Here is a 26545-nt window from a genome sequence, read left to right as displayed (position 1 = left end):
ACTGACTACCACAACACTGACTACCACAACACTGACTACCACAACACTGACTACCACAACACTGACTACCACAACACTGACTACCACAACACTGACTACCACAACACTGACTACCACAACACTGACTACCACAACCTACCTGACTACCACAACCTACCTGACTACCACAACCTACCTGACTACCACAACCTACCTGACTACCACAACCTACCTGACTACCACAACCTACCTGACTACCACAACCTACCTGACTACCACAACCTACCTGACTACCACAACCTACCTGACTACCACAACCTACCTGACTACTATAACTTACCTGACTCAGCCCCACAAAGGTCATCTCAAATTTGTTCTTGTAAATGCTTCTCCGTAGACAGCAGTCAAACTGTTCCACTCCCCCACACAGCGTACCCTGACACAGGTGTTGACAAAGGAAAAAAAAAAATATATCATAAGATTTGAAAATTGCAAAATGGAAACAAAGGACAACTTGGGAGCTGAATGAAGTATGTTATTAGTGTTGTGGGCAGAGGTGTCCATCCAAAGGTTTCTCACTGCACAGAGTCGTGAGCCGTCCTTCTTCCAAGCCAGGGCAGTAATGGTGTACAGGTTGGGAATCTCTTTTGGAGAAGCTTCATCCCATGCACCTTTACGAGGACCCCAATTGAAGACTCTTAATCTGAAATATCAAGATTCAGAGAAAAACAATGTATCACTTAGAACGTCACAGCAATCTAATCTGATGTATGAGGTTGAAATCCATAGTTTGTATATTTGCCCATCTACCCATACAAAATATGGAGACAGTGGACAACTGGTTTGACTCCTGTGGACAACATCATACTTTTATTTCTGTGAATAAACTGTTATTTATATCTGGGGTTACTACATACATTAACTTAAACTATTACAAATGATTCTTCAAAATAATATTTAGGTCAAACTTATCAAAGGCTTTTTCAAAGTCTGCTATAAAGTCTGTCATATTAATTGTCATATTATCTTAAATGTATTGTCCATGTGAAATAAATCTTACTAACTGGGCCTTTTTTAACTAACAGATAAATAAGGTGTATTCTCTCTTAGTCTGACATTTTTATAGGGGTAGTAAAAAACATGCTAGTATGTGGCTCTTTGAGTAAATCAAAAGGTTTTGAAATACCTTTAACTCTACTCCAGTTCTTTTTGTTTATTTTCTTGACTTAATCTGTGTCTCAATAGAACAGTTTCCAAGTCTATCAACATGTGCTATCAGTTCTTCTCTTTCATTTCTTAATCTAATCTCATTTGACAAAAAGATGAGTATTGATTCATTGGCTTTCTAAGGAACATTTCAGATTGTCCCATAGAATATGAGGACCAGCTGTAACAGATGATAAAGTCAGTTCTACATTATTGTGTGTAATTTAAAAACTGGTTATCATTCAAAAGTTTGATTAGAGTTCCCGCATCCTTTTTCCCATACCGAAAAAGTAGCCAAGACTAGCTTGGTTATGCCTTCTGTCTGGGATTTTTAGTCTTTATACATCCAGTAGTTGTAATATGTACATGATCTTTGTGACCACTGTTGAGTTCAGTGTTGAGTACATGAAAAATTCTTATTACTAGAATACCGATTATTAGTAATGAAGACTGACCGGTCATAGCTGCCGATGACCACAGATTGACCACTGGGACTGGTGGCGGCAACTGTAAACTCCTTCTCAGAACGGTCTCCGCTGTAGTCAAACATCTGAAGGATGTGGCCTTCCCTGCCATAGGCCACTATCTTCTTGTCACATCCAGCCACTATGATACTGTTGGAGGCCCATGCCAGGGCATACGGTGGACAGGGGTGGGTCAACAATTTGCCCTGCAAAAATATTACAGATACGTACAATACATAACATGTCTCAAGGCACAGCTACTTGAGACTGAAGTACAACGTCAGAAACATTGAGAAGATTCACAAGGGCATATTGAAATGATTTAACATCAATATTGAGAACAGTACCTGAGAATCTCCTGAGCCTTCATCATCAAAGAAATATCTGACAACAGTCCCATCTGCATGGCCTGAGAGCATGCCCTTTCCGGAGACACTGCGTAAAGGAGTTCAGCATTACCATAGCAGCATAGAGAACAACTTTGAGGGAGAAGGTTGAAATGAAGAACAACAAAAAGAAACCAACTTGGATGTCAGTGAGACAACGTAGGAGTCTGTTCCGTAGACTGTCGATGACTTGTTTGTCTTTGTGTTTGCAAGGCGAACCTGTCAGGAAATAGGCGAAAACATGTTAGGATCAAACAAGGTTGGCTTCTATATATATATACACATTTTATTTTTATATAAAATCATATAGATTGTGTAAATTACTCACCTTTCCTTCAGCTAAACCAAAAACTATAGCGTGTTCTGCTGGCCATAGCAAACATGTCAAAGCACTCTGAAACACAATGAGATGTTTTGAATTGACTAATATTGGTTATAATAAATAAAACTAGAGCTTGGAGATTCAAAAATGCATGATTACTTACAGTCTGTACAAACTTGTTGCAGATGACCTTCTTCTCACCCCTGTGTGGATATAACAAAGAGAGGCTATCTAGGGCCACCTGTAAATAAAAACGCAGCACTAATACAACTTCAAAAAGCATTTTGTTGTACTTACCATTCCTCTCCGATTTTGTAGACGTAGATTATGTTATCAGTTTGAGCAATGGCAATTTTAGTCGAGTCGGGAGAAAACGCCATGGCCTTTACAACATAGCTCTTCTTTCCATACTGCAACAAGATAAATATCACAGGAAACATGATCACTCATTAAATGTAGGTGCATTGTTTTTGACTGGCTAGATAAGATTATGCTGAGGCCTGGGGTTACCAGTCCATACGTGAAATGATCAAAGCTGTCGCAAACAGGTCAGCATGGTGCATCATCCAGAAACATACAACATCTATTTTCCATCAAATCATTAGGATGACAGGTCAACTTTTGTTTTAATAAAAAGCAATCATGTTTTTGCGAGTAAAAACATAATGACTAATAATAGTCATTACTACACATGCTCAATTAAGTAACATTTGTATGTAAGATAAGTCGGTCAATGTTTTTGAAAGGGGGGACCCAAAACGCCTGGTCCCAGAATTGTCCACCAATATGCACATTTCGCAAAGTCATTCCACTTCTTATCAAAATGCTTGTTTAACCAGAAGGTATTCGCTAGTTCATAATTCTGAATACATTGATATCAGTAAACCACTCGCCCACCCAAAACCATACATTCCGTCCTGCCACTTGGCCGGTACAGCTGAAATCAGGATTAATCTTTGACGATTAATTTCTCCAGCGTGCCAGTGGCCATTGACAGTGAAGATTTTCCAACTCAAGTTGGCAAATCCAGTTTCATCAGCTTCCCATTGGCGGGTCTGAGACAATCCAGCAGGTGAAGCGCTGAATGTGGAGGTCCTGTGCTGGTATGGTTACACATGATCTGCAGTTTTGAGGCTGGTTGGATATGCACATTTTCTAAATGACATTTGAGATTACTTGGTAGGTAAATTAAAAAAATGTAGGCAACAGTTATGTTGGGCATTCCCTACAACTCCGTTAATACTTGAAAAATGTGTGGCATTGTTTTGTGTAACAAAACCGCACCTTGTACTGTAAAGTAGAGTAGCATTTTGTTGTCCCCAGCACAAGGTGTACCTGTGTAATGATTAAACTGTTGATATACCAGAACTGTCAGGAGGATGTCTTATATTGGCAAAATAGAAATTATCAGTAACAGAGGGGTAATCAAATATTATTTATCAAATATAAAGAGAAATACACTTTTGATATGAAAGGGAAACTTCTGAAGTAATTTATTTCAGCTCATGAAACATGGAACATTTTACATTTATATTTCTGTTCAGCGTAAATGTAACTAAACAGCTTTGACATTACATTCACAAGGCAAGTTCTTTATTGTTCCAAAATCAGGAGAAGTAGTTCAGTTTACTTTCCCATTTGAGAGGTCAGCTATATCTTGGTCACAACACACATACAGAATATACTTCTCTGTTGTCCTCTGTTAAACCAAAATGCTTTATTTCACAGATTAATAACACCCTAGCTTTAGAATAGTGTTTGAAGTAAACATTTTCAATTGAAGTAGGTTTTTTGCTCGTTGCAAAACTTTTTGTTTAGTGAAATTATATATAAGTTCTGGGTTGTATTTATTGCATGATGACATTGTGAACAGAAACACACCAGATCTCTTATGTATGGCATGCAAGTTCACATTAGCACTCCTCTCCTTGATTACCTCTGAATATATTCAAAAAGAGGACAGAGGACTTTTGAGACGTATGAGAAACCTCCCACGTGATAACTTACCTTAGAGTCAGCAGGCTTAGTAGAGAACTTATCTCTTTTCTCCCCTTGCTCATCGTACAGTAAGACCACCCTGTCTACAGTGCAAACAGCAAATTTGCCGTTATTCGGTGCCCAAGTCATACATGTCACTTTGGCAGCTCCCTCCTGTGTTCAAAGGACAATAATTAAATGTCTGTGTAAGTTATTTCACATAGGTAGCTAGCTAGTGATGTTGCTCTTTCAATCTGAAGCCATACCAGCAATCTGTGCAATAATTAGCAATTGCTTAGTTCGTAAATTGCCTAGCCAATTTCAGTGCTGTACAGTACTATACTTAATGTATGTTGTTAGCTGACGTTGCAACTTTAACTAAACAAATAAAGCAGCTGGCTACATAAAATAACTAGGAGAAACGTTTTTAATCTATTATCATCAGCTAGCAGGTTAGCTATAAGTTAAATTAGCTAAAGTAGCTAGCTAACTGGTGCTCTGCCACTGGTGTTAACTTTAGCTAGTTAGCAAGGGTTGAGCTTACTTGGGGCGTTAAAAGCGTCTTCAGATGTTTTAGTTGCATGGTTGAAAAACAATTGAAAAATCTGTCCAACGGCTGTAATGTGTGTAGTCTTTTGGAAATAGACACAATCCCGACGTTCTTGCGTTATCCAACGTAGGACTTGTTGAAAATAGAGGCAGACATTTTGGTAAACATCCGATTCTCCTTGGTTACCGTTGTCTGTCACGTATGTGTGCGCTATTCGCTGGAAACGTATGACGACAACAAGCATAATTAACAATTTCCGGAGGTCAGATTTGTATGTAATTTTGAACAGACATAGAAAATAAAACACATAAAAACAAAAACAATATACTATTAGACAATTTGGAGATGCCGGGGATTGAACCCGGGGCCTCATACATGCAAAGCATGCGCTCTACCACTGAGCTACATCCCCTTAATAAACCTCAACTAGAGGGTTGTGTTGGCAAATTGAACATTTATATTATTAGAGAGTTCGGATTTTCTTTCTGTCAAAAATAGTCTAGAATCCCGATTTTCATTTACTGCAATCTTAGTTTTTTAATATGAAAGGAAAAAAAACAACAGGCTTCTTACACAACAATTCTTGCTATTCTTTGCCAATACATCTGTCATTATTATCCATATTTTTAGGGATTTCTTTTACCTTCCCCGGAACAAACTCATAGAAAGTGAAATGTGTTAAACACCACAGACATTTACAGCGAAGAAATAATGTCAATTTTTGAAACAAGGACGCTATTAGAGCACGAGGTAGGCCACTTCCCGCGGACAGTGATTGGTAATTTGCAACCAGAAATGTATTCAACTCATCGTTGTCCAGAGATACAGTAGTTGCTACTTATATGTTAAGATAGCAAAGCAAATTCCACGGAAGTCCTAACGATTATGATTCCAGCATCGTCCAATTACAAAAATAACCTCTAATGGAGATGCCGGGGATTGAACCCGGGGCCTCATACATGCAAAGCATGCGCTCTACCACTGAGCTACATCCCCATCCACAACGTCAAGCCTGGAAAATGTATCTTACAAAGTTTGTAGGAAATGGATGAAAGCGCAGGTAAAACAGTTTTTCGTTATTATATTGTCACCACACTGTAAATAGTTAAGAACTACCCAGCTCCCTTTTACTATGATTTTTTGAGTAACAATAGTTAATAATCATTGATAATGTTTTAAGTTGATGCTGATTTAAGATCAATGTTTTGGGAAACCCTAAAAGTGAAATCATGTGTGATTTGGAAAATCTGAAGCTCTAAACACGCATGTTGAACACGGATGATTAGCTAGGCAGTTAATTTTAACTATTTAAATACTTCTTAGTTTCTTACTCAAAACTGGGGCATACAAAATGTCTGTACCGCTGCTGGACTTCAGCAGCACTATGGTAAGTAGCCTGCTGGAAGTCATATTGTAGGGCTCTAGCAGTGCTCCTCCTGTGTGCTCCTCCTGAAGGAGCATATACAGGCCCTGCTGCTGGGTTGATCCCCTTGTTTGGTCCTGTCCAGCTCTCCTCGTGTAATGTCCTGTCTCCTGGTATCTCCTCCATGCTCTTGAGACTGCACTGGGAGACACATGGACGTGCCATCCTGGAAGACCTGGACTCCCTGTGCAACCTGAATGGGATGCAGAAACCGCCTCATTCTACTAGTAGTGACAAAGACAAAACGCAAAACTAGAGAATAATCAGTCAGGAAGAATAAGGAGAGAGCAATTGTCTGTGCCATCACCTGCAAAACCATTTTCTTTTGGGGGGTTGTCTTGTTGGTGCCTCTCCAGTGAATCTGTTGTCACTTTTATTTGCATCAAAACAGGTGACATTGTTTCACAATCACTTATGCTTCCTAACTGGACAGATTGATATCCCTGAAGTTTAATTGACTTGGTGTTATACTGTGATAATTACATGTTTCCTTAATTTTTTGAGCAGTGTAGATCAATAGCGGACGCAGGCTGTCTGAGGGGAAGGGGTGAAAAAAATTAAAAGGGCACCAGCTGCATGTGGTGGGGCACCAGCATTTGTGATGCATTTATGGTGAAACAGTTCCAAACTGTGGTTAAGATTTAAATTGAGAAAGAGCTGTACAGTTGAAGTTGGAAGTTTACATACACTTTGGTTGAAGTCAATAAAACAAATTTGTCAACCACTCAACAGATTTCATGTTAACAAACTATAGTTTTGGCAAGTCAGTTAGGACATCTACTTTGTGTATGACACAAGTATTTTTTGCAATAATTGTTTACAGACATGCTATTTAACATATAATTCACTATATCACAATTCCAATGGGTCAGAAGTTTACATACACTATTTTGACTGTGCCGTAGGCTAATTGACATAATTTGAGTCAATTGGATGTGTACCTTTGGAAGTATTTCAAGGCCTACCTTCAAACTCTGTGCCTCTTTGCTTGACATCATGAGAAAATCAAAAGAAATCAGCCAATACCTCAGAACAGAAATTGTAGACCTCCAAAAGTCTTGTTCATCCTTGGGAGCAAATGCCTGAAACAATAGTATGCCAGTTTAAACACCATGTCATACCGCTGAAATTGCAAATCAATCCCTGAAGAACAGCAAAGGACCTTGTGAAGATGATGGAGGAAACAGGTATAAAAGTATTTATATCGACAGTAAAATGAGTCCAGTATCGACATAACCCGAAAGGCCGCTCAGCAAGGAAGAAGCCACTGCTCCAAAACCACCATAAAAAAGCCAGACTGCAGGTTGCAAATGCACACAGGGACAGAGATCATACTTTTTGAAGAAATGTCCTCCGGTCTAATGTAACAAAAATGTAACTGTTTGGACACAATGCCTATCATTATGTCCTGTAAATAAAATTATGTATGTGAAATGCCAATATTTTATTTTACAACACAGAAACTCAAAAACTATTATTTTAAGATGACAATTATTTCATGCTGGAAAATATTTTTAATAATAATGTTAAAATTTAAGTTTTTTTTTTTTTTATTCCTTTGGAGGATTGGATGAATTTACATTGGGGAGATCCAGTTCCCATTCTGCCATATCAAAATCCACTATGCAAAAGATATAACAGCAATGGTGAACCAGAAAATCACTTTAAATGGGTGTAACTGCCACTGGTGATGCTGTAGACTTCTTGTGTTTTGCATAGTTATCCAGGAATGTCCTATCTGCTGTCATGACTGAATCATTTGGTCTACAAACAAATATTAGGGCTTTTTCACATTACAAGAGACAGAATAAAACACTAGATAGACTTACTTACATGCAATGATTAGTGAAGTGATAAGAGAAGATTCCAGGTGCCACTCTGCTGACACTGTCCCCCGTCTCCTGGTTGTCCTTGTCCATCTGGTCATGCTTCTGACCTGGATTAGGTTTTATAGACTCTGGACACAGCCCAAATGCAGTTCTTAATTATTACAACTTGTACTCTTAAAATGTTCTCCTGGCACAGCCAGAAGAGGACTGGTCACCCCTCCGAGCCTGGTTCCACTCTAGGTTTGTTCCTAAATTTAGGGGGGTTTTCCAAGCCACTGTGCTTCTGCACTGTTGTTGCTTGCTCCTTGGGGTTTCAGGCAGGGTGTTTTGTAAAAGCACTTTGTGACAACTGCTGATGTAAAAAGGGCTTTATGAATACATTTGATTAATTGATTTAAGTGTCCCTCAGACTAGTATGCACCAATGTCATGAAATCGGGAGGCAGTAGCACTGTATGGGAACATTAATTCCTGCTTTGATATATTGTGTGATGTGAATCAAATGAGGCCAACTGACCATTGAACTGTACAAATAAAATATTGTGTCATCCTTTCGCTCGATGCCGTGTGCCAGTACAGAAGGACATGTCAGTCTTTTCAGTCTCCTCGTGCTTACGTGCTTACGTTGGTTTTTTACGCACTATGTAACCGCCGTCAGGTCACAGAAAAAGTTCCACACTGCTAGGGCAGCTTGCTGAGCAGTGTGGACTAAATTCTTGGATTTTGACTGACTACTTTTCTTAATTTAAAGTACTTTTGGGCGCCTTTAACGCTTTATTTTGCTGGCTAATAATCACCATCACAACAATCTGACTTTGTTTCAAGTTACAGCCATTTTCAAGGAAGATTTTTGCTCGTGCGTCTTTATTAGCAGCCGCTGTGTTTCACGTGGACAAGCATCGCGGTAGTGAGCGCATCGATCCTACAGACAAAAAAGCGTGGTATTGCTTCACATAATCGACTCGAAGACTGCATTTTGGCTGTATAAATAAAACACACAACATTTCTTGTAAGAATGGCAACTCTTATTTTAGAAGATGGGACCCGTTTTAAGGGCCGCCTTTTTGGGGCAAATACGTCAGTATCTGGTGAAGTTGGTAAGTGTATTTTATGAGAAGTATGTCAATGATTCATCCCGGCATCTGATCAGCTGCTTTAAATCCAATTGTATCATTTATATTATGGAATGTATATGCTACCCACAAAGTCAAATGTTTCAGCTATCGTAACTAAACGCTTCCCTCTATGCATTGTAGGCAATGTTCACGCGCGAAATAATCACGATTGTCTTTCTATCATGTTCTTCTATGGTGTTTAGCTGGCGGTTGTCTTGTATATCATGCTCATTTAGGTTAGGCAAATCAAACGTGGGAAACGTAAAACGAAAGGTTGTTTGCGCTGTGTTTTATGCAGTCTGCGTGGCTCCCATGCTGTGCCGGTGTTCTGGATGACAACGGAAGTTCCGACATCACTTCACGTTTCCCATTATCAAAAACGACGGAAGGGTGCCTTAATTTGTAGTTTTGATAGTGTAAACGTTGTTGCGTCAAAGCTTTAGTTCACGTACACGAATCACTCCTCAACTACATTTAGTGCGGATGTCAGTATATTCAGCTATCCTGTATCTTAAAAACGATCCAGAAATGTCGAAGGATGCTGCGGGCCATAAAAGTAGGACAATGATGAAGAAATGTTAATTGAATAAATCCATGGATAATAGCTTGTCTAAGGGGCCCTAACGATAACTGTTGACCCCTTCCAAATGTAGGTCAGTGGAGACTGATGCAACTCTGACCTGCATATGGACACTTCAGTGCCCAAGTATTACTTGATGTACCTTGTCCCTATTGTTGATTGAGATTGTAAACTCTTTCAATCCATGTGTAATTACTGAAAGACTAAATTAAATTATTAGTATAGCTCACGAATGATGTTAAGCCAATAAGAATGTTGCTAATGATGGATGCTCAGTGCACATAAAAAAAGGCCACTATCATCATCTTGCAATCCTAACACAGCACTTTTTTTTTTTTTTGCTGCAATGAATAGTTGGCCTGATACTTCTATTGATTTTCAGTGTTCCAGACCGGTATGGTGGGCTACCCAGAGGCCCTGACTGACCCTTCCTACAGGTGTCAGATCCTCACCCTAACCTACCCTCTGCAGGGCAATTATGGCATACCCCATGATGAGGAGGGGGAATTTGGACTCAGCAAGGTGGGTGGAGTTAGTCAGTTGTCGGAGAGAGTCCTTATCTTTCTCTCATTGATCCCTAGCACCTGTTTGACTGTCAAATTCTGTTTTCCCACAGTGGTTTGAGTCTTCTAAGATCCATGCTGCAGCACTTGTTGTAGGAGAGGTCTCCCAGAATCCCAGTCATTGGAGCTCAGCAATGTCCCTGGACCAGTGGCTTAAAGAGCAGGGCATCCCTGGCCTAGAGGGTCAGTGTGTTACCACTCTGTACATCCGTTTTGAAACGGTGCCGTCTTAGGGAAGCTTACCGTGCTGATGTCTGACCTGCATATTGTACCGCAGGAGTTGACACCCGCCGTCTCACCAAGAAGATCCGTGAAAAGGGAACAATGCTGGGGAAGCTGGTTGTGGATGGAACACCTGAAGCCGAAGTTCCGTTCGACAACCCTGACCAGAGGAACCTGGTCACAGAGGTGTCCATGAAGGTACAGTGTTCTGTGTTTAAGTCTGAGGCTTTGTGTGTTACATCTGCAGTGCACCACAAGTCTGTTTCTTCTTTCTCTCAACATAGCGGATAAGGGGAGACTTTTATTTTGTCTCGGACTAATAAGGTGCTGACGTTCTGTTTGTCACGCAGGAGCCTCGGGTTTTCAACCCAAGCGGTACCATCAGGATCACAGCGATAGACTGCGGCATCAAACACAACCAGATCCGCTGTCTGTGTCAGAGAGGGGCCCGTGTCACTGTGGTGCCCTGGGATCACCCGTTAGACATCTCTGGTTAGTCACATCTGGGTTTAATGAGCGTGATGAGGAGGGGCCAGTGTCCCAATGAGCCCTGCTCCCATGTTTGCTTTCATCTGTCATGGCGTTCGGTGGAGCGTCCAGTAGTTTATTTTTAGTCCCATTTATTGGGGCTACGCTGAGAAAGCTGTGGTCACTTTCAGATTTTGACGGGCTGTTCATCAGCAACGGCCCTGGGGACCCCCGGTTTTGTAAAGCGACGATCGAGAATGTGAAGAAGTTGGTGTGTGTCGACAACCCCAAGCCTGTGTTTGGTATCTGCCTGGGCCACCAGCTCCTGTCCCTTGTCATCGGAGCCGAAATCTACAAAATGAAGTGAGTACAAGGATAGGGTGCTATATGGTTGTGGTGGTTAGTGTCACTACTGCCTTAGGTCTTAAGTTGTAGTGTCTTTTTATGGCTTTAAAAGTAGAGAGAGCCTGCTGCCGGTTGGTGTTATTATTTAGCCCCCTCCCTCAGATGTCAATGCTTCCCAGGGCCCTCTTCTTTTCTCTGGGAGCGTTCTGGTGTGAAATGTGCTTTTCTGCTTAGCCCAGCGAGTCTGGACGAAGCCTAGTGCAGGGCTGAGGTGCAGAAAGGCCTGGTTTGTTTTGGTATGACTCCTGGGATTGTTACTTTGTTAGCATTCTGTTCGTCCAAGGCCAGATGAGATGCCAGCTTCCTTTTGTCCTTCTGGAATGTTTGCAGATGCAGCTGGGCTGTCAGTGGTGGAGAGCAGACAGGTCACTGAGTTTCTAACAAGGTCTTTTCAAACAAGTCTCAAGCATGGTTTCTGCAGGAGGACTATATAATGAATGTGTCTGTGTATTTAATACAGCTCAGTCACCCCCGGCCATTAAATGTTAGAATTCACCTATAGTTTTTTTCATTTTCTTTTTAGGTATGGTAACCGTGGCCATAACCAGCCCTGCATCCACAAGGGCACCGATCGCTGTTTCATCACGTCTCAGAATCACGGCTTTGCTGTGGACCCTGAAACCCTACCTCAGGACTGGGATGTGCTGTTCACCAACGCCAACGACCACTCTAGTGAGGGGATTGTGCATAACACCAAACAGCTGTTCAGGTACCATTTATGGATGACAACTTCTGGGACTTCAAACCCTTCATTTATTATTGGGATGGATAAAGGTAGTTGACAAATTGACCCTTGGAAAAACTGGAAAATGACCCAATATAATTTGCCGTGTGTTATTCCAGTGTCCAGTTCCATCCCGAGCACATGGCAGGCCCCACTGACCTGGTCAGCCTGTTTGATGTGTTTCTGGACACGGTCAGAGATCACAAGGAGGGCATCGGGGGGAAACCAGGTTAGAAATACTTTGAATTCCTAAAGTCTTCTTAAATCTTTAATCCAGTTCCAGGCTACAGTTTCAGACTCTCTCCCTTTCTGTAGTGAAGCAGAGGCTGTCCGAGCACCTGACCTACCCTGGATCTCTCAAAATGAAAGAGTTTGTTCGACCACGCAAGGTCCTGATCCTGGGCTCTGGAGGCCTCTCCATCGGACAAGCCGGGGAGTTTGACTATTCCGGCTCTCAGGTGAGACTCACTGCCAGCACTATTGAAAACCTGGCGTTCAGCGGCAGTTGAACTAATCAAATGCATTTCTATGGTATAACCTTTCAGGCTATAAAAGCGTTGAAGGAGGAGAACATTCAAACTGTGCTCATCAACCCCAACATTGCCACTGTCCAGACCTCGAAGGGCCTGGCCGACAAGGTTTACTTCCTGCCCATCACCCCGGAGTACGTCACTCAGGTATCAAAGGACTTGTTAATGAAGGGATGGTTACTGCGGTCCTCCTGTCACTGATTGGTGCTCAATAAGCAACACTCAGACATTCACTCAGAAAAGAGCGGGTTTGTGCTCCTTCTTTCTTTGTGTTCTGAATCTCTTTCCTCGGTCCAGGTGATAAAGAATGAGCGTCCTGATGGGGTCCTCCTGTCCTTTGGGGGGCAGACTGCTCTAAACTGTGGGGTGGAGCTGACCAAAAGGGGCATTCTGAAAAAGTATTCAGTGAGCGTGCTGGGGACGCCAGTGGCCTCCATCGAGATGACAGAGGACAGGAAGATATTTGTGGAAAAGATGGAGGAGATCAATGAGCATGTGGCACCTAGCGAGGCCGCTCTGTCTGTGGAGCAGGTAATGAAGCTAGCTTTGGAGAAATGCCACTGAGTCAAACTATACCCCCCCCCTCCCTGTTAATGGTGACATAGATCCCCCATTTCCAATAATGCACTGACCTTGTTCTGTCTTGTGTCCTAGGCCCTCGCGGCCGCAGAGCGTCTTGGCTACCCTGTCATGGTACGCTCTGCCTTTGCGCTGGGCGGACTGGGCTCAGGCTTCGCCAACAACAAGGAGGAGCTGACGTCCCTGGTGACCTCTGCCTTTGCCCACACCACCCAGGTCCTAGTAGACAAGTCCCTGAAGGGCTGGAAGGAGATTGAGTATGAGGTGGTCCGAGACTCATACGATAACTGTATTACTGTAAGTAAAACCCATCTGCACTCGTGGGAATTTGTTACAATGTAATTTACTGTTATCATACTTTCAACTGTGAGCTTATACATCAATTTAAGTGGGATCCCTTTTTATCAGTCCCTTGGAGGAGAATGATGTTACGTTAAATAGTGTTTTTTTTTCTTCTATCTTGTAGGTATGTAACATGGAGAACATTGACCCACTAGGTATCCACACTGGAGAGTCCATTGTGGTGGCGCCCAGTCAGACGCTCAATGACTATGAGTACAACATGCTGAGGAACACCGCCATCAAGGTCATCAGACACCTGGGCATCGTGGGAGAGTGTAACATTCAGTACGCCCTCAACCCTGAGTCTGAACAGGTAGTTCCCCAAACTGACCGTGTGAAACCTCTCCTGATGCATCGCCATGCATTATAAATGTTGCTGACTAAGTTGTTTTTGTGTTTCAGTATTACATCATCGAGGTGAATGCCCGTCTGTCTCGGAGCTCGGCTCTGGCCAGCAAAGCTACTGGATATCCCCTAGCCTATGTGGCAGCAAAGCTAGGACTGGGCATCCCTCTACCTGTTCTCAAGTGAGTTTAGGAAAGGTGTGGGACTAAAGCGGGTGAATTTAATTTGACCCTGCATCGAGTAATACTAGGGTTGTAACAAACAAGAGTTTGTGTTCTTGTACAGGAATTCGGTGACCAACCAGACCACGGCTAACTTTGAGCCCAGTCTTGATTATTGTGTGGTGAAAGTCCCTCGATGGGATCTCAGCAAGTTCCTCCGTGTCAGCACCAAGATAGGAAGCTCAATGAAGAGTGTTGGTAAGAGGATCATCACAAGTGTTATTAATGAGGGTAGTTCAGGGAAGCGGTGTCTTCTGTCTCTTGTTTCAAGCCCAGTTGATTCTACCCCCACTTAGTGGCACACACTGAGGTGTTGGAGGGTTGATGACTAATCATTGTCTTTCTGCCTGTGACCTTGTAGGGGAGGTGATGGCCATCGGCCGCAGCTTTGAGGAGGCATTCCAGAAGGCTCTGCGGATGGTAGATGAGAACTGTGTGGGCTTTGACCACACCATCAAACCAGTGTCTGATGAGGTGAGCTCAGCCAGCACTTTTTTTTTTTTAATTACCTGCCTGCCACCAGCTGCATTTTTTGGAAACAGTCCTAACATGACTCTGTCCTTTGGTCTTGAAGGAGCTACAGACCCCGACAGACAAGCGAATCTTTGTGCTGGCGGCCGCTTTAAAGGCGGGCTACACAGTGGACCGTCTGTATGACCTAACCAAGATCGACCGCTGGTTCCTTCACAAGATGAAGAACATCACAGACCACGAGAAGGTGCTGGAGTTGTACAACCAAGATGAGAGCACCATGCCTCCAGAGGTGATGAGGAAAGCCAAGCAGCTGGGTTTCTCAGACAAACAGATTGCCCTGGCTGTGCAGAGGTACAGTACCTCTCTGAACGGTAACTTGCTCTTAACCCTGAGACACAGTACAAGGCAGTTTGCTTCAAAACATCATTAATAATTGAGACCGTTGAAGAAAAATTGCATAGGATCAATACAGAGTGAGAGGATCAAGTTCTGTTGACTTTACAACATTCTTAAATTTGAGCCTTGTATGGTGATGAGAGGGAACCAGGGCGTTACTGGTTGTTTTTGGCGTCACATTCTAGGTCTCAACGTCAGTTCCCTTGACTAGTCTTTCGTCCGCAGACATCGAGAGGTATTTGTCTGAGAGGCTTGATTTGAAATGTTTGAGTTTTTTAATTCTTTTAAATGAAATTCTCTCGCCCTGTGTTTCACCAGCACGGAGCTAGCTGTGAGGAAGCTGCGTCAGGACTGGAGCATCCTGCCGGTGGTGAAGCAGATTGACACAGTGGCGGCCGAGTGGCCGGCCCACACCAACTACCTGTACCTGACCTATAACGGCACCGAGAGCGACCTGGCCTTCCAAGAGCCCCATGTCATGGTGATTGGCTCCGGAGTCTACCGGATCGGCAGCAGCGTGGAATTCGACTGGTGTGCCGTGGGCTGCATCATGGAACTCCGGAAGGTGCGGGGTCTATGTCTCTGTGCAAGGCTGGCTGTCGTTGATCACGATGATCACCAGAAAGTGATTGATTTGCTAACTGTTGGTGTTCTTCCCTAGATGGGCTATAAAACCATCATGGTGAACTACAACCCGGAAACCGTCAGCACAGACTACGACATGTGCGACCGCCTCTACTTCGATGAGATCTCCTTCGAGGTGAGAACTCTCTGAGGCATGGTCCTAACTTGCTTTGTTAAAAAAAAATATATGTTGTTCGTTGTTTTATCATACTTGGATGAACACGGCAGTCGCCATCATGCAAAGGTCCTAGTGTGATCTGATGGTTTTAAGCAAAGGGCCTGTTTGATATCTGTTAACATTCCTGTGACCGTTGCGCTCATCTGTGTCCGCACCTTCAGGTCGTCATGGACATCTATGAGATGGAGAATCCAGAGGGAGTGGTCCTGTCTATGGGTGGTCAGCTCCCCAACAACATCGCCATGTCCCTGCACAGGCAGCAGTGTCGCATACTGGGAACTTCCCCGGAGTTCATTGACTCTGCTGAGAACCGCTTCAAGTTCTCCCGCATGTTGGACACCATTGGAATCAGCCAGCCCCTCTGGAAGGAGCTCACAGACATCGAGGTCTGAATAGAAAATGGCTTCTAATCCATTTAAAATGTCAAATTGTTTTGTCTTGATCTCAAATTGGGTATTTGTAATTGTGTGTCCTCTCAGTCAGCTATGAAGTTCTGCGAGACCGTGGGTTACCCGTGTCTGGTGCGTCCTTCCTACGTGCTGAGCGGCGCAGCCATGAACGTGGCGTACACCGACAGCGACCTGGAGAAGTACCTGGGCAGCGCCGTGGCCGTGTCCAAGGAATATCCTGTCGTCATCTCCAAGTTCATCCAGGAGGCTAAGGTGTGAAATGCTACACAAGACTGTCTGTTAAAATCTCCAGGCAGCCTCTAGTCCAGATCTGACTGTCCTCCCTGTTTCAGGAGATCGATGTGGACGCGGTGGCGTGTGACGGCGTGGTGACCGCTATTGCCGTGTCGGAGCACGTGGAGAATGCTGGGGTACATTCCGGGGACGCCACCCTGGTCACGCCCCCTCAGGATATCAATCAGAAGACCATGGAGCGCATCAAGATGATCGTCCATGACATAGGGCAAGAGCTGCAGGTGACCGGGCCCTTCAACTTGCAACTCATTGCTAAGGTAAAGTATTTCCATTGAATCTCTTTATTTCGGTGTTTCAAATCTGAGGCTGTGACCGGAGCACGCCAACAAGTGAATCGTTTGAGGCGTGACGAACGGTTTCGGTTTCTGTTCAATCCAAACCTTCTGATGACTGCCTTTCTGTGGGCTTTAAATTCAACCGGTGTGATTTGTCAACAGGACGACCAGCTGAAGGTGATTGAGTGCAATGTCAGAGTGTCCCGCTCCTTCCCGTTCGTTTCCAAGACACTGGGAGTGGATCTGGTTGCCTTGGCAACACATGCCATCATGGGAGAGGAAGTGGAACCCGTGGGCCTGATGAAAGGAGTAGGCATTGTGGGCGTCAAGGTAACGGAGCAGACCGGTCTACAGCATCAATGGAATGCCACAGGTCAACAACTTCCACTAACAACCACCACAATTATTAATGTGTCTCCCTCTTAGGTCCCTCAGTTCTCCTTCTCTCGTCTGGCCGGGGCTGATGTGGTTCTGGGGGTGGAGATGACCAGCACCGGGGAGGTAGCCTGCTTTGGAGAGAACAGATATGAAGCCTATCTTAAAGCCATGATCAGCACAGGCTTCAAAATCCCCAACAAGAACATTCTGCTTTCCATTGGCAGTTATAAGGTGAATACAATGAGGTAGAAATACATCTTGTTAATTTTCTTAGAGGCTAGCACTACATAAATGTTCCTGTGATTATTCAGAACAAGAGTGAGCTGCTGCCCACGGTTCAGGCACTGGAGAGTCTGGGATATGACCTGTATGCCAGCCTGGGGACCGCTGACTTCTACACTGAACATGGAGTCAAGGTACGTCGCACCTGTCTAAGGGGCACTTGGCTAACAGCCCTCTTACCCCTTAGGTCTTTTTTTTTTAATTGGTCAATTGACAATATTGTGTAACTTCCTAATACCCCACCCCCAATTCCTTGTGCCCTTCAGGTGATGGCGGTAGACTGGCCATTCGAGGAGGAGGAGGGCGACTGCCCCAACAAGGACAAGCAGAGGAACATCCTGGAGTATCTTGAGGACCATCACTTTGACATGGTCATCAACCTCTCCATGAGGAACTCTGGAGGCCGACGTCTCTCCTCATTTGTCACCAAGGGTTACCGAACCCGGCGCATGGCCATCGACTACTCCGTCCCCCTCATCATTGACATCAAGTGCACCAAGCTGTTTGTCCAGGTGGGGGTGAAGGGGGCTCTAATTAAGCAATGAAACACAAGTGGGTGGGATATATTAAATTAGCAATATACCACAAACCCCACATATGCCTTCTTGCGCTTAAAAACCGGTTACCAACGCAATGATAAAAGTGGTGATATCATACCAGAAGTATGCTGTCTCAAATACCACTGCCATCAGCCAAGCAGGATTCAAACCTCCCGGTTTATAATGGGTTGTTGGTTACTCCTGTTGAGTTACAGGGCTGTATTCATTCCTTATTGACATGTGTGTACTGCTGGGGATTGTAGGCACTGCGTCTCGTCGGAGGCTTTCCGCCTGTCAAGACTCACGTGGACTGTATGACGTCACAGAAGTTGATTCGACTGCCTGGTGAGTGGTTGGTGCCTTACAACTGGGGCTGTAAGAAGGCTGTTACCCTGGTTTCGCACAGTCCATGATGGTTGTTCACCTGTTCTCACTGAGTGTCCTCGCCCGGTCCTCTTCTCCAGGTCTGATCGATGTGCACGTCCACCTGCGCGAGCCAGGTGCCACCCACAAGGAGGACTTTTCCTCGGGCACGGCAGCTGCCCTCGCAGGGGGGATTACCATGGTATGTGCCATGCCCAACACCGCACCCGCCATCGTGGACCCCAACTCCTTCGCCCTGGTCCAGAAGGTAATGTGGTCATTTAGACAACATTATTAAATGTATTGTTTCAGGCCAGTGCGCTAGCTTGGTTAGCTCATGAACTGTTGATCTGTGCTCTTAGCTTGCCAAGGCAGGGTGTCGCTGTGACTATGCCCTCTATGTCGGGGCAGCTTCCGACAACGCCGCCATCTTGCTCTCCATCGCTAACTCTGCCGCAGGGCTGAAGATGTATCTGAACGACACCTACTCAACTCTTAAGATGGACAATGTCTCACTTTGGATGGAGGTAGGAAACTGTCATGGGACTGAATGATGTTCATGTCATTCTAGTGTTTTTGTGGACCTGAGCAGTGTTGTCTTTGTGTGAACTAGCACTTTGAGAAGTGGCCAAAGCACCTGCCAATCGTGGCTCATGCAGAGAAGCAGACTGTGGCGGCCATCTTGATGGTGGCCCAGCTGTACCAGAGAGCGGTTCATATCTGCCACGTGGCCAGGAAGGAGGAGGTAAGATGGCTGCCTGGACCTATCTCTCTCCATCTCTCTCTACCCACAGATTTAGAACATTTTGCCTTTGTGTTGCCCATTCATTGTCTCCATAGTGAATGAGGTGTCAACCAAGGCATACAGTAACCTTGTAACATTTTTGTTTGGAACGAGTCATCACTGATTCCTTTCATTACATTAAACTACAAGAACACATCGCTGTATTTAGTAGAGAGAACCAGTATTAATCTGACCAGGCAGTTTGTCAACTCTTCAGGTGTGCAGTGTTGGTTGTCACTGCAGCCACTAGGTTTTTTGCTGATAAGAGTGGGACCCAGTCTAGACATCTGCTGTAAAAGCAGCCCATCTGTGAAAAGGACAGACAAGTTGTTTTCCTAGATGGTGTACTTCATACGATTGTTCTGCACAGCCATTTGCCTGTTCGTAGTACCATTTTCCTTCAACCTCTCATTAAAAAGCTGGTTATGTCTACGGGACGGCCATAGACAATGTTTCTTGTTGCTCTATGTCCTGTAAACCCTAGACGCTGATAGGTGAAAAGCCCAACAGGATGGCCGGTTTGGAGATGAACTGATGAATATTCCCAGTGCAAATGTGGCCTAGGTACCTTGGTTTGCCCGTTTTACTGTTCAACCAAACAGTAAATGAATTTGTCTCCCAGCTTTATATAGGAAGTCATGGCCACCTGACAAACTGTGACTCCACTATAGTGGAAAGTCAAATGTATGTAACAGTTAGATGAAAACGTGTATGTGCTTTGCAATCGTGTTTACTTAATCTGTCACAGATAAAAATAGGCTTTTTATCCCAACAAACATTTAGATTTTGGACATGAAGTGTCTGTGTGAGAATGATTTCAAAGACTCCTTCCCCTTCCTTTGATACCCATCCAGCCAGGCGTTCCAGGGCACTAATTTACCTGCCCACTTCAGCTGGTTAGCAAAGGCCGAGCCCCATTGAGTTACCTGAGTTAGATGAAACGAGTAAATAGATTTTGATTATTTAAGGTTTGGCATCAATTCCTGTCCTCCAGATCCTAATCATCCGTGCTGCCAAGCAGAAGGGTATCCTGGTGACATGCGAGGTGGCACCCCACCACCTCTTCCTTTGTGATGAGAATGTGGCGGGCATCGGGGACGGCCGGGCGCAGGTACGCCCCATGCTGGGTACCCGGGAGGACATGGAGGCCCTCTGGGAACACCTGGACGTCATCGACTGTTTCGCCACGGACCATGGTTTGAAAAAACCCTGACATCCATTCCTTTAAAAATTGTAAAACTCAGTTTTATACATGTTTGCGTAAATCGGTCCTGATAATATTTGTTTTGCCTAACAGCCCCCCATTCAGTGGAGGAGAAGAACTCTGAGAAGCCCCCACCTGGCTACCCGGGCCTGGAGACCATGCTGCCCCTCCTCCTCACGGCGGTCAGCGATGGGCGCCTCACCATTGATGACATCATCAAGCGCCTGTACGACAACCCTCGCAAGATCTTCTCCCTGCCTGCACAGGACAACACATACGTAGAGGTAGACCGGGCTTTATTCTTTTCGGGTCACCAGATTGGATGCAGAGATAATACGCAGAGATATCGAATGGCGACTTAAAGGTCTTGAGAAGCCAGAACTTTCTTGGGGTTCTAAAGACGGACTGTCTCCCGCCAGGTGGACCTGGAGCAAGAGTGGGTCATCCCGAAACACACGCAGTTCACCAAGTCCAAGTGGACGCCCTTCGAAGGGATGAAGGTGAAGGGCATGGTCCGCAGGGTGGTCCTCCGAGGCGAGGTGGCCTACATCGACGGACAGGTGCTGGTTTCTCCTGGGTATGGTCAAGATGTGAAGAGTTGGCCTGCGCCCGTCCCAGTACTCCAGCCCCCTGAGTCTGTGAGGGAAAGCCCACAGGTAAAGACCCATTCACATGAGTGTCCTGCTGTTTAACCAACAAGGTGTGCTTTTGTTACATATTAACGTGTGTGTGTGTCTGTGTGTCTGTGCGTGCCAACAGACCCCAGACCATGCCAGACCAGCCTCTCAAAGCGAGAGCTTCCGTTCCCGCCCCCAGAGCCCTCGTCGTGTGGTTGGGGATGGCCGCTACATGCTCCCGCCCCGTGTTCATCGGTCCTCTGACCCAGGCCTTCCCTTAGGTACTACACACACACACACACACACACACACAGAGCCTGTATGTCCACTAATGGGTTTTGTCTTCCATGTAGCTGACTGCTTGCTTGTTTTGTCTGTCAATAGATAGGATATCCTGTCATTGCTCACAAAATGTGAACTAGTAAGTGTATCACTTGAAAAAACGGGGGAAATCTGTTCGCGCGCGCTCGTGTGTGTGTGTGCGTGCACGTGTATATGCGAATCCACAGTTCAACACTTCTCTAACACTTGTTAACCTTTTATGATATCCTAAGCAGCTGAAGATTCAAGGGAAATAACATTAAGAAGAACATTTGAAGAAACTTTAATTGAAGGTTTGAAGCTTGATGTTCCCCCTAATGCTAACCTCTCACCCTTCTGCCATCTCTGAGGCTGTTTGGCATAATATTCAGGCAATACATGTTACGATGGATTTATAGCGGTAGTTGTTAGTTGCACTGGTGAACCCCAGTATTGCGTTGAATATTACAAAAACATTTGTTATTGCATTCCTTGTCATTTGTCGCTGCTCTACCCACGTTGCTTTGCTTGGAGCTGACTGTTTTTTCTCAAAGCTTGGATCAGTTCCACAGACCGAGACAAGCTTGCTTTGCGGTATGGTCTGTTATCAGGACTTTCCAGGTGTTTTCTTGCGCTCTATCCTCATAGAAGACTGCAATCCAGTAGGGAGGTGCTGTGGAACAGTTACTAATAACTAACATTTATATGAACCTTATCCTGTGGTATCTAATGTGTCTGGTGTTTCTGTCCTCAGAGATGGTTTCTGCGGCTGGGGACAGCTACATCCACCCCCCTCCCCTGGCCAGGATTCTTTCCCCCAGGGCTGAGGCCGGGTTAGGGATGGTGGCAGGGCAGCCCCAGACCCTGGCCCACCTCCAGACCTCCCCCCTGCTGCACCCCCTGGTGGGGCAGCACGTCCTTTCTGTCCGACAGTTCAGCAAGGAGCAGGTACTCTACTTAGGGAGGGGGGGGGGGGTTTAAATGAAGAACATTTTAGACTTGTCAGAATACCTAACATCTTCTGAATCCCTTACAGATCTCTCACTTGTTTAACGTGGCTCATACTCTTCGTATGATGGTTCAGAAAGAAAGAAGCTTGGACCTCCTGAAGGTAATTTTTTTTTTTTGAAACCCCTATATAATTATCATGCTTCATTGGCCAGTTGCCCTGTCACATGCAAGTGTGAGCGCACAGGTCCACTACACGAACATACCCTATGGATCATACCACGTGACCTGTGCACACACATCGACATAATGTGAGTGAAGAGCGAGAGAGACCATGAAACGAGTCAGAGGAGCAAAAGATAAAAGGACAGAAGAGTAAGATGTGTGGCTCAGGGAGACAACGAAACAACAGTGATGCAAGAGGAAACGTTAGTGGCCTAAAAGTTACGTGATCGACTGTGACTGTCATTTTTATCCACATCACAAAAAGCATTACCAATGTATAATCCAAAATAAATAACGTCTTGGCATTAAACCGTGAGTTTAGTAGACTGCGCAATAAAGAATGAATGAGTGTCTGGTATTAGCTATAGAAGCAATGCTTCTAAAATGCCTTTGCACTTGATTTGAGGTGTAATCCATTTAAACAATCTCAAATGATGCGCTGCCAAGAAATACAATAGGCACCTTTACATAGGCTGAAACACCGGACTCTTCTAGCGAACAGCGTTCAGATTCCCTTTGCGGTTTCCTACAAAACTTTGTGTATCTAGTTTGCAGTCTGTTCATGCGATCATTTGATTTTATGTTTTCAAAGGAATTTTGCTTTAAGTGTTGATTAGGTACCGTGCCTAAAAAGACTATCTGTGATTGAACCTGTTTGAGAGTTGACAAGCGTTCCTGTAGTTTTTCTTGGGTGTATCCTAAGAAAAACTTTAGATAAGATTAGATTCAAATTTATTGTAATTGAACAGTACAAGTACAGTACAATGAAATGCAGTTAGCATCTAACCAGAAGTTCAAATAGAAGAGGGCAGAAAATGCATATAAGTATTAAGTACAGTATAATGTATGTAGAATTGGGATGTATAACTGTGCAAAGAAGGCAAACGCAAGTACAAATGGGAATTCTAAATGTGCAAGGAAGGCAAATGAAGGTGCATGTGCAACTGAAATGCAAGGATGGCAGCATTGAGGTTCCCGAGGTAGGTGTGTACATGCAACTGAAAAATATCATTTTCATACTTTGCTAAGCAGTGTCAGAGTCCATTCTTAAACATATTTTTACATATGTTTAAAAATATCAAAATGAATATAGATATTGATCATGAATATTGTGATATGGCAGTAATCACATTTTGTCAATTTTGCCCAACCCTAGTAAGAATACAGAAATGCGGTGTGCCTTTAAATCCCCAGGCACCAATTGAACTGAATGCTGGGCAGAGAAAGTGGTTGTACATGGGTGTGTTGTTGTCTGAGACCCCTGTTTGACCCTGTCAGGGTAAGGTGATGGCGTCCATGTTCTATGAGGTCAGCACGCGTACCAGCAGCTCATTTGCGGCGGCCATGCAGCGTCTGGGTGGATCGGTGGTCCATTTCTGCGAGGCCACCTCGTCGTCGCAGAAGGGCGAGTCACTGGCGGACTCGGTCCAGACCATGAGCTGCTATGCTGACGTCCTGGTGCTGCGCCACCCCATGCCCGGCGCTGTCGAGGTGAGCCGGTGTCTGAATCCATCCTGTTCATACCGCACTTCAAAAGCCTGCTGCTTTCAGCGTCGTTTGCTTGGAACATTTTAATTCCAAGTGCAATTTGCTTCAATGTCATGAAAATACCTGAGTTGCTCAATTAGATGTAATTGTATCCGACACATTTCTGTTCACATTAAGACTGCAGCAAGACATTGCCGGAAGCCAGTGATCAACGCTGGGGATGGGGTCGGGGAGCACCCTACCCAAGCCCTGCTGGACGTGTTCACCATCCGAGAGGAGCTGGGCACGGTCAACGGCATGACTGTGAGATTTCTGCTTACCTATCCTCCCCTCTTTTGAGACAGTGCTATTGCTAATCATAGAAGTATAAACAGAACATGGTAATTGACCTTTGTATTATGGGAATACAAAGGTCAATTCAAAGCTGGCTCATTGCAGAATCAGTTCCTGCACTTTTTATAGAATGTAATCTCAAAGGTATGCTTTTTTTCCAACCAGAGAAATTGGTTATAGCTTTTAGTCACCCTTAATTTTAACAGACAATGCCCAATAGCCTTCCAGTCTTGATCCAGGTGTCCTGCCTCCTGCCTCTCACTCTCTCTTTAGATTACCATGGTGGGGGACCTGAAGCACGGCCGCACGGTTCATTCCCTGGCCAGGCTGCTTACCCAGTACCGGATCACTCTTCGCTACGTTGCCCCAAAGAACCTGCACATGCCCAACGAGATCATCGACTTTGTAGCCTCCAAAGGCATCAAGCAGGTGTGTGGATCATCAAGGACATTTGTGGCACAGCAGAGGGTGTTCTATGTAAATCTGTGACACTGCTGGTAATAGGTGTCTTTGCCAAACTGTATGTGCCACATACCATACCAAACTGTCCTTGTGGCTGTGCAGGAGGAGTTTGAGAGCATTGAGGAGGCCCTTCCTGACACTGATGTGCTCTACATGACCAGGATCCAGAAGGAGAGGTTTGCCTCAGAGGAAGAGTACAATGCGGTAAGGATGGATAACAGGGAATTGAATGGTGCCTTACTAAGGTGATTACCAGTCGCACTATAGTGGCTGGATTACTGCTAAAGGATGTGTTTTCCTCCAGTGCTTTGGTCAGTTTATCCTCACCCCACACATCATGACTGGAGCCAAGAGGAAGATGGTGGTGATGCATCCTCTACCTAGAGTCAATGAGATCAGGTATGGATGGGCTCTTAGATCCATAAGCGTTTTTGCTGTGTCTTAAAGGTCCTTCTATGATTCTTACGTTAGCGGCTGTGGAGAACTTGTGTGTCATGCGGACTTTCTCTTGCAGTGTGGAGGTGGACACGGATCCTCGCGCTGCTTATTTCCGGCAGGCAGAGAACGGCATGTACATCCGCATGGCCCTGCTGGCCACCGTGATGGGCAGGTGAAAGGTCAAAGGAGGACTAACTCCACAGTTGGGAGTGCAATGTTTGAAAAAAAAAACTGACAATGTTTATTTGATGTTAAATGATTTCTGAACCTAAAAATAGTATATTGGCCAAGGGAAGCTATAATACAGGATCTGCTTTTCTTTGAACAGCCATTGCAAACATTGTTGATCTTTACCTAGTGCTAGCTAAAACCTGGGGTAATGGGGCCATGTTAACGTGTTGGTTCATTTCCAAATGACCCGTAAGTAATATCTAACAATATGGAGTTGATTTAATGGTATTTAATTTTATTTGCTCACACCCTGATTACTTCATAGGTTTTTAGTTAGCGGTGGCTCAAGTGATCTGAAATTTGTTATGGCTATTTAAAGAAATGGAATTATACATTTCAGGGCGAAGAATCCTCTAACATCAACATGAAATAAAGTGAGACTACTCGTTTCGATTAGTAAGAGAGAGCAGCAGCAGTTTATGCCAACAGCAATGAAACAGTTCTGGTTTATGTGCAGTCATGTTAAATTTATTATTCTTGTATCCTAGTATTTCTCAACTTATTCTAGGGCAGGTGATCAGTTTCTCAACGGTTACTGATGTCACTTGTGTGGTTTCTTATATTTTGACACAATAACATTTGCATAATACCAACGATATCAATGTTATTCATGGAATACTTAATTTCTGTTTCTTTTGAGTGGTGGCTTCTTAATGTGATTATTGTATTGGGGAAAAGGGATACCTGCTGGTGTAGAACCATTGTAGAACTTTTATGTGAGAGAATTGTTACGCTGATTGTTTTGTTGGACTCTGGGTATTTTATAAATAATTTAATAAAATGTCAACACTATCAAAATCGTTTTGCATATTTTTTCTCCATTTAATTATACTATTTATGTGGTTCTACCTTATTTTCAATTCCCAGATGGCAGCACTTTGGTGGTTCCAAGATGAGACCATTCTAAAAACCTGGATCAAATTTAGTTTAAGAACAGACATTACACAAGGTAGAAAAAGACAAACTTTTCATGTATTTCATAAGCACTCTAATAATTTACGTGGAGAATATGCGGACGCTGTTTCTTGTTTATGAGATGAGGGAATAAACCAATCATAAACGTTCTTCCTGTG

General features: G+C 44.2%; 2 protein-coding genes and 3 non-coding genes across 7 annotated transcripts in view; 2 read left to right on the top strand and 3 right to left on the bottom strand.

Annotated features, from left to right (window-relative positions):
• ift172 (intraflagellar transport 172) overlaps positions 1-5087 on the bottom strand; it is a 29659-nt gene extending 24572 nt beyond the window's left edge. For both annotated transcript variants that reach the window (XM_010882639.4, XM_010882640.3), the window contains exons 1-10: positions 4879-5087; positions 4365-4508; positions 2655-2767; positions 2521-2560; positions 2364-2429; positions 2175-2254; positions 1997-2084; positions 1641-1855; positions 559-682; positions 320-415 (exon numbers count right to left, since the gene is read on the bottom strand). In XM_010882639.4, coding sequence (XP_010880941.2) covers positions 320-415; positions 559-682; positions 1641-1855; positions 1997-2084; positions 2175-2254; positions 2364-2429; positions 2521-2560; positions 2655-2767; positions 4365-4508; positions 4879-4917 — 1005 coding nt within the window. In that variant the 5' untranslated portion in view covers positions 4918-5087. The remainder of the gene's footprint in view (positions 1-319; positions 416-558; positions 683-1640; positions 1856-1996; positions 2085-2174; positions 2255-2363; positions 2430-2520; positions 2561-2654; positions 2768-4364; positions 4509-4878) is intronic.
• Positions 5088-5224: 137 nt separating this feature from the next.
• trnaa-ugc lies at positions 5225-5296 on the bottom strand. The gene has a single exon. It is a non-coding gene; the product is annotated as a tRNA-Ala (tRNA).
• Positions 5297-5808: 512 nt separating this feature from the next.
• Positions 5809-5880, bottom strand: trnaa-ugc. The gene has a single exon. It is a non-coding gene; the product is annotated as a tRNA-Ala (tRNA).
• A 2903-nt stretch (positions 5881-8783) lies between these two features.
• cad (carbamoyl-phosphate synthetase 2, aspartate transcarbamylase, and dihydroorotase) lies at positions 8784-26264 on the top strand. Of its 2 annotated transcripts, XM_010882637.5 has the most exons (43): positions 8784-9232; positions 10213-10352; positions 10447-10576; positions 10671-10813; positions 10966-11107; positions 11275-11446; positions 12012-12197; positions 12332-12441; positions 12528-12670; positions 12758-12889; positions 13040-13273; positions 13397-13618; positions 13788-13976; positions 14066-14190; positions 14294-14427; positions 14591-14703; positions 14804-15054; positions 15418-15664; positions 15761-15859; positions 16063-16287; positions 16381-16563; positions 16644-16862; positions 17043-17210; positions 17307-17489; positions 17570-17674; positions 17807-18052; positions 18343-18424; positions 18544-18710; positions 18805-18969; positions 19056-19187; positions 20221-20422; positions 20524-20714; positions 20850-21086; positions 21190-21328; positions 21605-21661; positions 22102-22295; positions 22384-22458; positions 23799-24011; positions 24186-24311; positions 24615-24770; positions 24906-25007; positions 25108-25202; positions 25318-26264. In XM_010882637.5, the coding sequence occupies exons 1-43, from the start codon at positions 9151-9153 to the stop codon at positions 25415-25417; spliced, it is 6756 nt and encodes a 2251-aa protein (XP_010880939.2). In that variant the 5' UTR covers positions 8784-9150; the 3' UTR covers positions 25418-26264. The 2 variants fall into 2 exon arrangements, with proteins under 2 accessions (XP_010880939.2, XP_010880940.2); XM_010882638.5 differs by lacking the exon at positions 21605-21661 and having other exon boundaries at positions 8785-9232.
• LOC114829448 lies at positions 19250-19383 on the top strand. The gene has a single exon (XR_003777365.2). It is a non-coding gene; the product is annotated as a small nucleolar RNA SNORA13 (small nucleolar RNA).
• Positions 26265-26545: the final 281 nt, after the last annotated feature.

This window comes from Esox lucius, chromosome 18 (assembly GCF_011004845.1).
Source record: "Esox lucius isolate fEsoLuc1 chromosome 18, fEsoLuc1.pri, whole genome shotgun sequence".
Classification (NCBI taxonomy): domain Eukaryota; kingdom Metazoa; phylum Chordata; class Actinopteri; order Esociformes; family Esocidae; genus Esox; species Esox lucius.
The sequence above is the reverse complement of the archived record's forward strand: the minus strand, read 5'-3'. Positions and strand labels throughout refer to the sequence as shown.

Coding starts and splice junctions, on each gene's coding strand:
- cad (XM_010882637.5), top strand. CDS start 9,151: ATGGCAACTCTTATTTTAGAAGATGGGACCCGTTTTAAGGGCCGCCTT. Junction 11,447..12,011: donor GCCGAAATCTACAAAATGAA/GTGAGTACAAGG, acceptor TTTTCTTTTTAG/GTATGGTAACCGTGGCCATA. Junction 21,329..21,604: donor TGACCCAGGCCTTCCCTTAG/GTACTACACACA, acceptor TATCCTAAGCAG/CTGAAGATTCAAGGGAAATA.